The sequence below is a fragment of the Serpula lacrymans genome, assembly GCF_000218685.1.
Source record: "Serpula lacrymans var. lacrymans S7.9 unplaced genomic scaffold SERLAscaffold_18, whole genome shotgun sequence".
Lineage (NCBI taxonomy): Eukaryota > Fungi > Basidiomycota > Agaricomycetes > Boletales > Serpulaceae > Serpula > Serpula lacrymans.
In genome coordinates, this window is record NW_006763307.1 from 613638 (window position 1) to 630090 (window position 16453).

General features: G+C 45.8%; 4 protein-coding genes across 4 annotated transcripts; 3 read left to right on the forward strand and 1 right to left on the reverse strand.

Moving 5' to 3' along the window:
- Positions 1-1634: 1634 nt before the first annotated feature.
- SERLADRAFT_418698 (uncharacterized protein) lies at positions 1635-2772 on the forward strand (the record flags this gene model as incomplete). Its single annotated transcript, XM_007324266.1, has 13 exons — positions 1635-1700; positions 1752-1830; positions 1881-1894; positions 1953-2051; positions 2110-2119; positions 2183-2200; positions 2254-2279; positions 2333-2358; positions 2411-2445; positions 2498-2522; positions 2574-2585; positions 2657-2672; positions 2727-2772. Coding segments are annotated over 13 exons (472 nt in total), but the record flags the coding sequence as incomplete, so codon positions are not given.
- A 54-nt stretch (positions 2773-2826) lies between these two features.
- Positions 2827-3976, forward strand: SERLADRAFT_480332 (uncharacterized protein; the record flags this gene model as incomplete). Its single annotated transcript, XM_007324267.1, has 8 exons — positions 2827-2927; positions 2982-3041; positions 3105-3132; positions 3195-3252; positions 3309-3333; positions 3394-3523; positions 3585-3629; positions 3691-3976. The coding sequence occupies 8 exons, from the start codon at positions 2872-2874 to the stop codon at positions 3811-3813; spliced, it is 525 nt and encodes a 174-aa protein (XP_007324329.1).
- Positions 3977-4047: 71 nt separating this feature from the next.
- Positions 4048-9655, forward strand: SERLADRAFT_418699 (uncharacterized protein; the record flags this gene model as incomplete). The annotated part of the gene is made up of 11 exons (XM_007324268.1): positions 4048-4262; positions 4324-4428; positions 4760-4871; positions 4896-5014; positions 5069-5189; positions 5247-7898; positions 7953-8712; positions 8863-8961; positions 9201-9246; positions 9428-9554; positions 9602-9655. 11 exons carry the CDS (start codon positions 4048-4050, stop codon positions 9653-9655), a joined length of 4410 nt encoding a protein of 1469 aa, XP_007324330.1.
- A 5326-nt stretch (positions 9656-14981) lies between these two features.
- On the reverse strand, positions 14982-16085 carry SERLADRAFT_443643 (uncharacterized protein; the record flags this gene model as incomplete). The annotated part of the gene is made up of 2 exons (XM_007324269.1): positions 14982-15827; positions 16008-16085. 2 exons carry the CDS (start codon positions 16083-16085, stop codon positions 14982-14984), a joined length of 924 nt encoding a protein of 307 aa, XP_007324331.1.
- Positions 16086-16453: the final 368 nt, after the last annotated feature.

The following is a 16453-nucleotide window of genomic DNA, read 5'->3' on the forward strand; positions in this document are numbered from 1 at the left end:
TTTTCAGAGTGGCTAAAATAAGTTTCACCTGTAGGAAATACTGGTAAGCATAATAAGTTGCGACTCCCCGTTGAGGCCTGCCTTTGGGCGAACCTTAAAAATCTATTAATTCCCTAGAGCAGTCAAACGAACTAGATCAGAATATATATCACAACTGGCGCATTGGCATATCTCCACGAAGCTGTGAACCCTTGATTAACGGGACTTTCCTTGCATTCCAACAGCTTTCTCATCACCGACCAACATAACGTCAACGCTAGCTGGAGTTGAGTCAATTGTCGCTTCTCATGTGCCTACCACTATCAGCGCATTGATCGCAGACTTGACAGCATAGGATGTCATGAAACGTTGATTCCCCTTGCCGCCTGTCTCCTTTCACAGCTACATTGCAGCCCAATGAAGTCGGAATACGTGAAGTGATACAGACCTTCTTCCGTGATATCGGAGCTGCGGCATCGTGAACTTGGCTCACCAATGAAGCTTGCCAATAATCATTTAGTCAGTGGATACGCTGGAGATCAGTGTATTTATTATTGCATATACTGAATAGTTTACAAGCATGGTTTGTTTAATCATATTTGAGATACTGATTGATATCTTAAGGTCCTGGGGCTTGCCTAACTGATAACTCACCGTGAATGATAAATTCCGGAGTTTCTCAGGCTGTCGTTATCATCTTTGGATTTCTGGGGACAAAATCACGAGTGGCGACAGGCAGGCGGGGTAGTTTGATTTACATCTGCGTTGGGGGGTTACAAAAAAGTCCATTCAAAACTTCCGTCGATATTCAAGAAGTCACGTGTCGGACTGCTGAAGTTCTATCATCAGTAGTTGACTACTCCATGTGCGTGTTTTAGTCACAGTCGTGTGGCGTGTGGGAACTGACTGCCGAGGTGCAAAGCTCGTGACATGTTTCCCCTTTGAATAGTGAGATATCTTCAGTTATAGAGATACAACAAGTCCGCGAGGTTTCTCAACATAGTCCACGTATACCGTCACGCTGCTCAGGACCCGGGCATTACAGTAATTGTGCTGCGAAATCCAGACAATTTTCTACTACCAAGCATGGTTTAAAAATAAAGAGACGATTAGTGTCATGGGTCACTAGTACTTCCATGATGTGAACCATTCCAGTCACGCCGCCCATTCCCGCATCAGTGTGTTTGTTTCCTCCGATCTAGTGTTCAATCACTGGAGCCTAAATCTGTTTGGAATCAACTACAAGAATGGAAGAAAAAAAGTAGTTGATCTGAACGCCCAGAGTATGTAGACACGCCGACGAAAGTAAAGTTCGACGAAAACTGTAAGGTGGGGAGACTACTTTCAGCTTCGTGGCAGTTACCTACCTGACTTTGCCAGTCTTTCCCTCGGTATCTGTAGATCTCCCATCGTACACAGGCGCCGGATGTTGTACAATTCAGGATGGGTCCGAATAGAACTGGGATACCATAATCGGTGTTCCCAAACTAGATATGCTCGTTTTTGACGTTTAGTCTGGAAGTATCAGTTATTCTCACCCTGGCTGTGAGTCCCAGATGAGGTGACACATACGTATATCTAGGCATCCTGACAAAGGTACCCCCGCCCTTCCCTTTCATTTTATTCCCTGACTTCATTATCGTCGGTTCCCAAGACATGACGTTGGGCAATGTCGCTACTGATTATGGTGCTTTGCTCATCGGTGGTCTCCTGGCATTCAGGTCAGTCATAATCCGTTGTCACAAATACACATGGAGCTAATGTCCCGGTAGCCTTTCCGGCTGCGTGGGCATGCAATTCATAGTGTATTGCAGGATGTATCCGTCTGATTCACAACGCAACAAAATCATGGTAAGTCATAACGATTGGTTCATCAAGTCGGGATTAATGCTCCAACTCAGGTCGTATCGATCTGGTTTGTTTCGACAGTTCAATCTCATTCCCTGATTTACGATTGAGATATTTTCGCGCAGGTTATTGGATTTGTGTCATTCAGCGTTTGTTTGTGTTGCGCTATGGGACTCTATCATAGCGCATTATGGTGATACTTCAAAAATGGATACTATACCCTGGTACGTGTAGATTTGTCAATGGGAGCGCATATATCCATTTACAATTATTTTGCCGCAGGAGCGTAGGGGTGAGCCCATATGTCTCGTATACTTTAACCACGTCTGACATATTTGTACTATGGCGTGTGTAGCCTACTGTTGAGCTAACTGTATGTATTCAAGCTTCTTCCCATGACACCCCGATACTCACAGTTGATCGTAGGCCATGGTTACCTTTATAGTTCAAAGGTAACCTATTTATGTGCTCTGTTTTGATGAATTGCTGAATATCGCATTTGCAGTTTCTTTTCATATCGGATATTTCGATGTAGGTTGTTTTGGCTAAATGGCGTTGTCTTTGTCCTCATCGTACTTTTTAGTAAGCAAAAAGAGATGGACAGTTGCGGGTCCTATTGTAAGGTTGCTCTCTGTTTACTTTCATACAAGCACTCACTTCTTTTTTGAAGGCCTTGCTTGCATTCCTTCGCCTTGGTAAGTGCTATCTATCTAACGTGGTTCAATAGTACTAATTTTGGTAAACAGTGGCTGCTAGTGGTAAGTTAGAGGTATCCACGATCAGCGTCCAATGTAATTGAATTTTTTCCCTTTCCGTGGTCAACTTTTAGTATCCATGGGAGAAATGTAAGCTGTCCTTTCCTAACCTGATTCTCACAGCCCTGATACATGAACGCATAGGATCAAAGTAAAATCATATTCGAAATTTGACAAAATGTTCCCTTCTGTGCGTGACTATCTTCCGACGTCGCATGACTGGAGTAACTGACACCATATGCAGTCAATTTTCACACTGGGTTTAGCACTCTCAGTTGCCGTGGACGTAATGATCACGACCTTCCTTTGCCTTTTCTTGCGCTCAAACCGTACTTCCGTGTTGAGGTATGGTGCTCTCCTTTTAAGATGCTACCCAGTAACTCATACACAGTGGAGAAGTACGAACCGCATCATAGATGCCCTAACGCTGTATACGCTACAGAATGGTTCTGTTACGTCGTACGTATCAAAGCAGGTAAACTACGCAACTAGTGTATTGATATTGTTGTGCTTCTACTGTAGCGCTGCTGCTATAGCCTCATTGATATGTGTGGGTACTCTCCCGTGGTCATTTTACTATAAAAGGTTGATTTTTTTGTGTTTGATACCCAGTGGTTAACAATGCCCGAAAATCGAATATTCCTGGGTCTCCATTTTGTTATAGGAAAACGTGGGTATCCTGAATGTTCTATCATCTTGCCAACTGACACGGTGCACACTGCTCAGTTTACGCAAATTCGTTACTGGCAACGTATGATATCCGGCTCTCTGGAACCATTTTCTCCACATTTAAATGTTTTATGTATCATAGATTGAATTCACGAAAGCACCTACGGCAGGATCGCTCTCAGGGTACGACGACAGGCAGCAACCCACTACCTGTCATTTTCCCGGACAACTATGATGGAGAGAGAGGTTATCGTGCTGATAGAGGCTACTCTGTAAGTGTTTGATATCAAACTCTCCTAGATGCTAAGCTTATAAAACATGTAATTGCTGCAGATGCGCCTGCAACATTTCTCGCTGAGACCAAAGGGCACACCAGCAGTATGTCTTAGCGTGCAGTTGCATTTTCTTTTACTGACAGTACTCGTTGGTATTTTCATAGGTGCAGGTGAATGTGGAAAGGACGATAGATACGAAGTTTGACGAGGATCTACCATCACAACGGGATACCTCATCTGAGGATAAAGTTTCCGGCGAAGAACTTCCTAGCGTCCACACTGTATGATATTGATAATCACGACTGATAGCCACGCTCCCTTACTCCTGTTTAATGTATTTGATTGATATCCTGCAAAGATATAGTAGGTATGTTAGCTGTAACGATGTTGACTTATTTTCCTCGCATCACGATATAATTATATGGCTTGTCTCTTCGATTGTATATTATACGATTCAGTTCTTATAAGGACATAAATGGCCGTTGGGAGAAATCCGCACATCCAATTATAGGGGTGCCATCATGGGCGGTGACACCGGGCCAATCCAAGACTTGTGTTTCTCGGTAGATTGTCGAACCGCTTACGTTCGAAAGGGTGAGGAGAGTGTAAGAGGCAAGCTGGCCAGCACGAGGGACTCGACACCCTTAATTCCCGAGCAGACGTTTTATGTCATACACATGCGAACATTGGGTTCAGCTGCTGAGTTTCCAAAAAACTGGATCATACAGTTAACGAAGTTTGTTGTATGAGGGTTGCCAGTGGGTGTGATTATGATAGAACTATGCTCATGTTAGTAGTACTACAAACATTGCTTTTGTCACACCTCCAGATATTGTCACGAGTGTGATGGAATGTGACGGGGCAGAAAAGACGGTGGATTTTTGGCTCAGCTTGGCAGGCAGGTATGCGGGGGACACTCACTAACTGGTACAGGCTGCGCCTCTCTATGCAGCTGGATCGTTTAAAGTCTCCGTCTTCGGCTCCTCCTTCCCTCAAAAGATCTTTTTCCCAACAAGCAGGCGCCCTCAAGCTCTCCGCTTCAAGTTCTCCAGCCCAAGACCATCCTCCCAGACCCACAAAAGCGCCTAAAATAGAGTCCTTTCCGTCATCCTCAATGTCAAGCCCATCCAGAAAATCTTACCGTCATTCCCCAATGGCTCCTCCTCCTGACAGGCCTTCCTCGTCGCATTCATCTACACGCCATCCATTATCAGAATCCCCCTTTTCTCGTAGGGCTGGAAAGAGCAGTCGCGGAAAAAATAGGGCGTCTACCAACAGACGCCCCGAGTTTGAGGGTGTACTCTACGATCGCCAGTATATTTTCGATAAACATCAGGCAGATTCTGTAGGTAGACCCCTCATCAAACAGGCACATGAAGAGAATCCAAAATCTCCTGTATCCAATTTCGTCATAGGAAAATTTGGTTCGTCGCCCAAGTACGAGACTGTCGAAGGGATACACCGTGAGACCTCCCAGAGAATATACAGGTGCTACATCTCGCCTTACACTTTGTGATTTATACTCATGGTTTATTTATACAGGACTTCATTGACATTGGAGACGGACCCGCCTATAGTTGCTATCGGCGACGATACTGAAAAGAAACTTTCTGAAAGGCTCGCGGCTCTTTCCGCTCTATATCAACTGCATGACCAAGGTTTTGTGCGTATCTACAGCCCCGTTCGTATTTTCTCGCAGCTGATGTCTTGCATCACCTAGCTAGATCCACCAGCTGTAGCCCCTCCGCCGGCGGCACTAAATGAAGTCACCTTGTCAGATTCTTCTGTGGTCGGCTACGAACGAGCACGCAATTTCATGGATTACTACTGCCGCCGATATTCCTTCCCAAAACCTGACTTGGATTTCGAAGAATGCAAAGGTAAACGAGGGAACTTCTGGGAGGCAACCATCACTGTAGATGGACGTCGTATTGGTATGGGTAGTGCTCCTTCGAAGAAGCAATCACAAGTACAATGTTACTTGGATGTAACGCAGTATCTTGAGAAGTGCGACCCTGATCTATGGCTCGCTTTCGCAGATGCTGAAAAAACAGGCAAGGATCTAGGAATGGGTCCCAAGGTACTCTTCAAGATGGGTCGGCGTCTTAGTGATGAAATTAGCGATCTTTGCAGGGACATCAAGAAGACTGCACTGTACAGGAGTACACCTAATGTAGAGTCCGGCTCTGGTGGTATACGATCCAGCACTAGTTCTATTTCATCACGTGCACCTTCTTATCCTCGTGCTATCCCTGCAGGAGTATTGGCTTTGAAATCGACGCAACTTCTGGAGAGGCGCCAAAAATACCTTTCTGATCCAGCAATGGAGAATTTGCGCAACACTCGCATGTCTTTACCAATATACACTCGTTCTAAGGAGCTATTATCGCATATCCAGGATAACGAAGTAACTATATGCATGGCGGCGACCGGCTCGGGAAAAACTACACAAATACCGCAGCTAATCCTTGATGATTACATTGACAGGGAACAAGGTGCCCGATGCAACATCATTTGCACGCAACCACGTCGGCTAGCAGCATTGAGTGTCGCCGATCGGGTGGCAAAAGAAAGAGGGGAGGTGGTTGGTAAAGGGTCGATTGGTTATAGCGTCCGGTTTGAGTCGAAGGTACCTGAAGAGCATGGCTGCGTCACTTTTTGCACTACCGGTGTACTGCTGAAGAGGCTTCAATCTGCGCTTACCGAGGGAGGTCTCGCAGCCGCCAAGATGGATGAAGTTACTCACATCGTTGTCGATGAAGTGCACGAGCGGGATGTGGATACGGATCTGCTGCTTGTGGTTCTGAAACAAATGCTGGAGGATCGGAAATCAAGGAATGTGCCGCTGAAGATTGTGCTTATGAGTGCTACGATCGACCCCTCACTATTTCAAAAGTATTTCCCCACCGAGCAAGGCAATCCAGCAGACGTCATTGAGGTCCCAGGCCGTTTGTTCCCCGTCACGAAACACTTTTTGGAGGATTTCATACCAAGCATGAAGTCCAATCCTCGGACAGGCTGGGTTTTCCATGAAGATTCCGTAGTGAAGTATCTGAGAAATGAAGATATGTACGCTTTGGATGGTAAAGGGTCCAAGCAAATGGTTTCTCCATCATCACGCGGCGTGGACGAAGACTTGGAGCTACCTTATCCCCTCATAGCCCTTGCCATCTCACACGTCCTTCAGAAAACCGACTCGGGGCACGTCCTCGTTTTCTTGCCTGGTTGGGAGGAAATTACCGCAGTTCAGCGTATCTTACTTTCGGGCCGCATGGATCTCAACTTTTCGGATAGCTCCAAGTATGGTCTTCATCTCCTGCACTCCACAATACCGTTGGCAGAACAGCAGGTCATCTTCGAACCTCCACCTGAAGGTGTACGGCGTATCATTTTGGCAACAAACATCGCGGAGACATCTATTACCATTCCCGACGTAGTATATGTGATTGACTCGGGCAAAGTCAAAGAGCAGCGCTACAATCCTGATAAACACATGACGTCTTTGGTTTCCGCTTGGGTAGGGTCTTCCAACCTCAATCAAAGAGCAGGTCGTGCAGGTCGACATCGGTCCGGTGAATACTTTGGAATCCTCGGCAAAGCACATGCCGCTGGCCTACATCCACACCAAACGGTTGAAATGAAACGAGTTGATTTGACCAATGTCGTTATGCATGTTAAAGCACTCAATTTCCCTGGTATGGAGGTGGAAGACGTGCTAGCAGCAACAATTGAGCCTCCCGAGAGTGAGAGAGTGGCTGCAGCTATGAAGGACCTTCAAATGGTTGGGGCCCTTGATGGCAAGAAGAATCTGACGCCTTTAGGCCGTGTCCTCCTTCAGCTTCCTGTTGACGTACAGATGGGGAGACTCGTGCTTTATGGAAGCTTTTTCCGTTGTCTCGATCAGGCTCTAACCCTCGCGGCCATCCTTACGAATCGTGACCCATTCGTCTCTCCTGTACATCTTCACGAAGAGGCTGCCAAAGCAAAAGCGAGATGGCTGCCAGCTGACTTTAGGTCTGATGCCCTTACGATTCTGCAGGCATACAATACTTGGTGGGCCATGCAATCGAAAGGTGAATATAACTCGGCAAATCGCTTCTGTTCGGAAAACTTCCTGTCGAAACCGACGCTTCTCTTGATTTCGAAAATCCGCGGACATCTGTTACAGTCGATGTACCAAGCTGGAGTAATAGATGTTTCCGCTGGAGGAAGCGTAACAGCTCCCACTCGCCGTAGGGAACCTGCCGTCCCACCAGAGCTCAACGCGAATGGTGAGTCGCTACCACTGCTTGCTGCACTTATTGCCGTGGCATCGCAACCCAAATTTGCTATTCGCCAGGGTGAGAGGTCGTACCGTACTGCACAGGACAAGGTATGTTGTGATCTATTCATTCGTTATTCATATTACTAAGGCGCCGCTTTACAGACAACATTTATCCATCCATCCAGTGTCAATCACCGTAAACGACTACTTCAGAATCCTGAGATCGCCAGTCAAGGAGAGAAGCAGCTGTATGCTTTCACGGAGAAACGTCAAAATCTTTCAATGGCAGGCTCAAGCAGCACTCCTTCTATGTATCTGATAACGACAACACGACTTGATCCCATGACTTACATGTTGTTTGGGGCTTACGAGATTCAGGTCACAGAACGTGGTTTGGAGTGCGATGGATGGCTGCCTATCGTAGGTGATCTAGATACGCTAGATGACATCCAGCGCTTGAAGACCCTCATGGAGTCCTGCATGTTGAGGGTCTTTGAAGGTATCGTCGTTGGCCAGCGCCATAGGAGAGGACAGCAGCCCATACCGTCGTATGAGGAGTCCGAAACGACAGATGAGGACTTCAGTTCGAATCAGGGTAACCCGTTATCGAGCCAAGAACTCAAGGACCTGGATCTTCTCACACGGGATATCGTTCGGGTTCTTAATCAGTATAGCGACGAACGTACTGAATCACAATCAAGGCAAAACTCTCGTCCGGGTACGCCTATGGGTTCGCCATCGTTTAACTCCATGCGGCTATCAGGGCGTTCAACCCCTTATTCATCGTGGACTGGGTCGTCAGAGCAAAGCTCCCTTCCAGCGACGCCTATGGGTTCACCGTCATTCAGCTCGATACGGTTACCACTAATCGGCTCACGATCGGGGTATTCAACCCCTCATTCGATCTACACCTCTAGACCAAGTACGCCCAGTGGGCTTTCACGTAAACCATAGAACAGTCATACAGTACAAGCACAAACTTTCAACACACATCACAGGAAACTAATTTAGACTAATATACAACAATGCGTATATCTTAGCGTAATACCACTCTACTCAAGAGGTCGTTCAGACGCCAGGGGGAATGGCGCCGATATGCCGAGTGATCACTGTGACTCACCTGAAAGAGCCAAAGAGTACAGGGAGGGTCAGACTCCTAAACCATTCTGCGGTGGGTGTTCAAGCTCTCCTAGTGTAGCCACGTTTGTATTATATAATCATATTTTTCCGAATTTGAACCGAAACTTTAACACTTGGTTGAACACCCACCGCCGACTGGCGTAATTTACTGTGGCACCGGTTGTGGTCTGTTTGGATCCTTTCGGTGGACCGCAAAAAAATTCGGTATACCGGGACAAATATTTGTGGTTAAACTTATTAAGCATTATCCTTCTTACTTTCCTTCTTTAGCTGTGTGCGACTTCTCTTCAACAGTTCAACCTATGTCTCGACTGAAGTATGTAGTCCCTACACTGGAGGAAATGCGTTGCACCACCACAGAGACATCTTCGGGCATACACCATGTGACTGCTCCATTCGGCTCTTGCGCAACTTCAGAAATGAGACATTTTCACACTGTCAGCTACCAGATCAGGCAAGACACTGTATTTTTGGATCCCATTGTTATTCAATGACAGTGGGATGATCATTCTTGTGACACCACTGAATATCTTGGGAGACAAGAATATAGCAGAATTAGAAGCTATTGGGATAACAGGAGTCAATCTAACAGCTGCTACAGCAACGAATGAAATATTTAAGGTGGTGAGCATCAATCTATTGATCTGTCTGTTACTGATGAAGATTCGAAGGATATTGCTGCACATAGTTTCCGCATAGTGATTGTCAGCCCCGAACGAGTATGACATGACACTCGCTCCAAGAAACTTTGGGACAATCCCAAGTTTGTGCAAGGATTGTTTAATGTGATGCTAGATGAAGCTCATTGTATCAGTGAATGGGACTCTTTTCAACCCGAGTATAGTGAGATTGGACACTTATGCTGGATACTACCATTGCATGTGCCATTTCATTGTGCTTCAGCAACAATGCCCCCTAACAGCAATATATTTACTTAGGGCTTTATAAAAGTTTTGTTCATTGTAAGGTACAGAACCAGCTGCTACAAGCTGATTGGCAGTTTCTTCTGCTGTTGGTGGATACTTCTGGATATAGTGTGACCACCCTTCAATTGTGGTACAGTTGTGATGCCATTAGTGTTGATTTGCAAGGTGACGACACATGGTACCTGTACTAGTTCCAGTAGTGTATACTTGAGTTTTTCCTGACACCCTAACACAATAATCAATATAAAATAGTAACTAATGGATAACATACATACTTGCAGGCCTTGCAGATGTTAGCCAGACCTGGACCATTACTCCAGTGGTATTCCACCTTACAGTCAAAGCATTTGCTGATATCTTTGGCTTCCTGATTTTTCTTTTTCTTATAAGCAGGCAACTCTTTGCTACCACAACTAGGATCATTTGCAGAAGGTGAAGGGGCTACTGAAGCTGGGATTGAAGGAATTAAAGAGCTCCCAAAGGAACATTCTACTGATAGTGCCCCAGGTTGAACTAAGAATGAAATAATTATAGTTAAATTTGTAGTATAAAAAAGGTATAAGTAGTTACCTGAAGCCTGACCGTCAAGGTCAATATATTCTCTGTTTTCAGAAATATGAGATGCACAAGTAGTACCACGGGCCCTAGTACCAGAAGACCGCCCCCTGCTCTTGCCTCTAGCATGATGTGTGCGGCTGTAACAACCAAGAGTTAGTTACTCTGGCACACACTAAGACAAACTATAAAGGTAGTGATGTGGGAGTGGTTACCCCTTAGGTAGGACCGAGTTAGTTGTTGGTATACAACAGGAGGACTCGCTAAGGAGTCTCCGTCTCCTGGATCTATTGGGTATATATACTAATACAGAGTGTTTGTATTTATGTACTGTACAGTTAATCAAGACAGTGGCTGATGATGTCATGGGGCCTAACCCGCATGACCAGCTCCATTGTGTGAGAGAGTTGAATCTAAAAATAAGAAGAAGACAATGTGGCGCGAGAAAGAGGAGTTTGAACAAAAGGGGAAGTGCTGCATTGCACCATGTGTGAAAGCTAAAGTATACAAGGTTATAGCGGAGGATGAAAATGAAGGAAAGGTCCAAAAATTGTGTTATTGTAACACTACCCCCCTTCTAAGGCTCGACTTCCAGGCTCGACCAAATACCGGAGGTGGTAGTTAAATTTTTGGGCATAGGTTGAAAAAGGGAATTAAAAAGTTTTGAGTCCATGCCTCTAAGCTTCCTAGGAGCTGAGGGATTCTTAGAATAAAATTCTCGAATAGTGTCATGGGAAATTTCCAGATGGGCTTCTGGTTCCCACGTTCTGTCCTCGTCTCCATAGCCCTTCCATAGGACTAGGAACTCTAATTTGCCACGCTTCAAGCGTGCATCCACCACCCGTTCGACTTCGAACTCTTCTTTGCCTTCCTGGGTGACTACAATTGGTCTGGGCCGGTCTACACGCTGTCCCGGCAGCGGCCCTTTGTAGGGTTTCACACGGCTAATATTGACCGTGGGTACTACCCTCATCCGTTTTGGGAGTTCCAGCTCCACTGCGTTGGGTTTGACTTCCTTAATCCAGTAAGGGCCAATCCACTTTTTGGTCAGTTTTCTAGACCGCCGATCCTTTAATTTTAAGTGGTCGGTATCTAACCAGACCAGGTCGCCGACCTCGTAGTCAGGGGCCTTAGAGTGTCTACGCTCTGCCCTGTCTTTCATCTGCTTTGCAGTTTTGAATAGCGCCTTGCGCGTTTCGTCCAAGACAGACTTCATGTCTTTTGCCATGTTCCCAGCAGCCTTGTTCTTGCTTTTGCCAGGTTCTACACCCATTCTGGGGAGGTACAATCTAGTAACCTCAAATGGTGCCTTTCCTGTAGCCGACAACTGTTTGATATTATAAGAGAACTGGGCTATCTTTAGCCACTTGGCCCAATCTGTCTGCCTGTCATTAATAAATATCCGGAGATATTGTTTCAACTCCTGGTTGAGTCTCTCCGTTTGTCCATCAGTCTGCGGATGGAACACCGTTGATAATTTAGGTTTGATGCCCAGCATCCGGCATGTTTCGGAGTAAGGACTGGTAGTAGGCATCCCGCCAACCAGCTCCAAGCCTCAGTAAAGCCTGGTTATACTAATAACACCTTATTCAGGATCGTACCTCATTATGAGGATACGGTTCCTGAACACGCATGAAAATCCTCTATTATTAGTACAAGTCTCTCACCTGCTGATTAATCAAGTTAAAAGTTGTACAATAGTTGTTCTCTCTTTTTCTTATTGGTCAATTGATTCCTCAGACCACTTTTCGTATATTCTCCTTTCGGTCTGAGGAACGAACAGTTCACTATATAAAGCCTTACCTATTCATGTATGGCTCCTTAGTTTTCTATTACTGAATTTACCCGCTTTACTCCTCAACAAGAACCTTTGAAGCTTACCTCTCAAAGTCCTCTACTCGCTATATTTACTGGCATCTGTCGACCTCAAGCTCATTGAACCCCTTACTCCCTGCAAGTGCAGAAGGAGACAGGTTTCGTTTTTGTTATAGTTTATCGTTGCCTCACACCAGGGTGCCCAGCCACTGGAGTGTCATGATGTCTATCTATTGCCTTGATCCTTGCAGACTCAGGCACATAGATTTTGTCTTTAAAATGGAAGAGCCCGTCTTCCCATAAATAGTTTTCATTGCCGTCAAGGCGCGCCTTCTCTTCTGAGGAGATGTCTTTCTTGAAGACTTCTAGAAGATCGGAATCCTGCCCAATTCTAACATTGGCAACCCTTGATTGGTCTATCAGGGTAACAACTTTGTTGTCATCTTCGATGCCATTGGCATGATCCTCTCTTCTGGACAAAGTGTCCGCTTTCCCCATAGAGCTTCCAGGCTTATGAATTAATTTATAATTAAACCTTGACAAGTATACCACGTAGCGGGCCTGTCTTTGGTTCAAGTCTCGGGCCGTCATAAAATACTCCAGATTCTTATGATCGGTCCAAATTTCAAATTGGTGCCTAGCACCTTCTAAGTAGTGCCGCCAGTGCTCTAGAGCTCTAATGATGGCCAGCATGTCCTTATCATGTATTTGATAGTTGCGCTCTGTAGGCGACAAACTATGCAATAAATAGGCACAAGGCCTCCAAAGATTGTCAGGGCATTTAATTGATAGAACAGCCCCAGTAGCAAAATCAGAAGAGTCGGTTTCTAGCCGGAACTCTTTGCCCAATTCTGGAAATGCTAATATGGGTGCTGTTGTAAACACCTGTTTAAGCTTATTGAAAGCTTCTTGTTCCTTGGTGCCCCAGTGCCAAACAATGTCCTTTTTAGTGAGATCGTTCAACGGTCTCGTGATTTTTGCAAAGTTTTTGATAAACCTTCAGTAGAAATTTCCTAAGCCAAGGAAGGCCCTAACTCCTTTGATGCGAGTAGGTTCTGGCCAATCCAAGATAGCTTGAACTTTCTCAGGATCCATCCTGATTCCATTCTGGCCTATGATCATACCGAGGAAGTCTACTTCCTTTACTTTAAAATTACATTTTTTGGGTTTGACCAATAGGTCCCGTTCCTGTAAGCGTCAAAGGACTTCTTGCATGATCCTGTCATGCTCAGCCTCATCGTCCAACTTCATAAATATTAACAAATTGTCAATGTAAATGATAACACAGTTTTTCATATCCGCAAAAATCTCGTTCATCATGCTCTGGAAGGTTGCCGGTGAATTGGTCAACCCAAAGAACATAACGAGGGGTTTAAAGGATCCTCAGTGGCACGTGAATGCGGCCTTCCAAGCATCAGTTTCTTTGATTTGTATGTTATTGTACCCCCATCTGAGATCCATCTTTGTCAAGATCTTGGCACCAGCCAATTTGTCTACTAGCTGACTGATCAAAGGCAGCGGATATGCATTTTTAACTGTGTGCTCATTCACGTAACGATAGTCCATAATCATATGCTTCTTACCATCCTTTTTAGGAATGAAGAACACTGGGGACGTCATAGGGCTTTTGGAAGGTCTGATGTAACCCTTCCTAAGCTGCTCATCTATGAAACTAGAAACCTCATCTCTTTCTGGAGCAGAGAGTGGTATCATGTGTCCTTTTCTCGGATTGAAGGTGTCTTTCAAATCTATAGCATGGTCCCAAGGCTTAGCCTCTGGGAAGCACTCTGATTTATGTTTTGAAAAGACTTTCCAGAAGTCATGGTACTCGGGAGGTACCAGCCTCTTAATCTCTTCTTCGGGTTTTACCTCATCATCGTCATCGTCAATCTTTTCTAAAGATCTGAGCTCATAAATGTGACCAGCGTTTATTTTTTCAAGACGCTCATTGTGACGGACGTAATTTGGCCTACCCAAGTTCACACACTCCTGAGGGCACTGTGACAATGTGACAACCCCTGTCTGCCGGTCAATCTCAGGATTGTGTTTAAATAGCCAGGTCCAGCCCAAGATTAAATTAATCTTCCCTAGTTGGGTAGCTTCGGCAGTGACTCGTTCTCTGTGTCCTTGGTGTTCGACAACAAAAGAACATTTGTGTGTGATGCAGCTACCCGCGTTAAGTGCACCATCAACGTTATAGATGGGAATAGATACATCTAATTTTACAAGGGGGAGTCCAATTTGCTCCGCCCAGGCTTGATCTATGAAGATTCCGTTAGTGCCTGAATCAAGCAGTGCGCTGGTTGGGTGTACTATGCCCCGGGCAAGGTTTTCCACACCAATGTCTAAACAGATCTCCTTATGGAATGAAGACGTGCACATCAACACACGCCTTGGGATTTTGGGAAAGGGTGGCTCCAACAAAGAAGAAGAGGTTTTGAAAGCTATATGTTTTTCTATTTTATTTTTACCAGAATCAAGCACCCTATTGTTTGTCTCGCCGGGGCCACGCTCCAAGGGAGACGCTGGTGCAGCGGTAGTATCATAAATATTACAGTCACAATGCTTCATACAGGTACAGGTTTCAGATAACAAATTTAGAAATTTATTTACAAATTGGGGAGCCATCCCCTTCTTTCCATTATTGCTCGTGCAACACCCCAGAGCAGGGGCCACCTTGTTGTGGTTTACTTCATTGTTCATAGGAGCGAAGGCACCCAAGTGACCTAAGCTCCAAACTCTTTTCCCTGAGCCTTCATTTCAGCAGCCTGCTGATCGTAGAAGAAGGCCCGGATTTTGTCGTAGGATCAACCGCCAGATTCTGGAGCTGATCGTCCGGTTTTTCGGATTCTAATTGGTGCGCCTGGCGCCCTTGATTATTTTTTTGTTGAGCGGCCTGCGCTCCTTTTCTGCAGTCTTGGGACATGTGTCCCTCTTGGCCGCAATTGTAGCAGTTCCCCTTGAATCTGCGCATCTGTCCTCCTTGGACCGCGCCAATATCCATGGGGGCTCCCTGGTCTGGTTGCAGCCCGAACAGCTTGAACCCGTGAGAATGATTATGATGGTTTGATGACCCAGGGTGCCTCTGGGATTGGTTGTTTTTGGTGGTCTTGCCACCTTGGTGCATTTTGTAGAGCTCTATGGCCCTACCTATTTTTTGAACCTCCTCTGCTGCTTGAGAGAGATTCTCATTTCTCATATCCTGCAGGTAAAGCTGTTCTGCAATGTGGGGGTTCACATTGCGTTCCAGCAGCTCTACTGCATGTTCATTACCAAGACCCCCTTGGATGGAGAGGGCCAGGAACCGGGTTACAAAATCATCCGTCCTCATGTTGCCTTGTTTGAAGGAACAGATTTGCTGACACGCCCAGTCACGCTCAGCTTGCAGCTTGAAATATATTTCAATCTCTACTTTGAGATTGTCCCGGGTGGGCCACACTCCCGCAGTGTAGCACTCCTGCATTCTAACTTGGGCGTATCGACCCACCACAGGTCCCTTTAGTCGAGATAGCACCGCAGTGGCTACCTCAAAATTGTCGGCAAATGCGTCCCAATTTGCCTTAACCCATATTTGGAGTTTGATCCACCACTTGGCAAATCGCTGTCATGCACCAAAGTTGATTGGTAGCATGGACAGGTGTCAAGAATGAAGCGAATATTCAAAAAGATTTGCCTTTGCGCCACACAGGCTTAGTGCCACGTGGAATAGTAATTAATATTGCCCTTTTTGAACTTGTGGCTGATCAGCACCACCTCTATTAGGCAATCCAGTCACGCTCACCTTTGCTTTTCCATTCGGTACTTTCCGCGTTTCGGCATTTCGGCAAATTTTCGCGTCGCCACTGGCTACACATTGCATTGCGCCCTCGCTTTTGTCATTTCCCTTACTCCCCTTCCTTTGCCTAGCCCCACCATGGGCCTCTTCCTCTCCTTTTTATTCTCACCTGACGGTCGTTTCTGGATCCCCATTCTAATCCACTTTTTTGTCACCTCCACCCTCCTCATCCTCATCTTATTTGCACCCCCACCATTTCTGATGTCACCACTTCCTATCCGCTTCCGTCGCCAATCCGTTGACTACCACGTGCCACTGCTGATATCAGCAAAGCCCCAGCCGCCGGTCCAAATAGGGCAACAGGTCCATCTTCATGACGTCGATCTGCCATCATATACTATCAAAACATCGGTCGCTCGTCTTGCCTGGTTGGAGCGTGGGTGGGTAGTTTT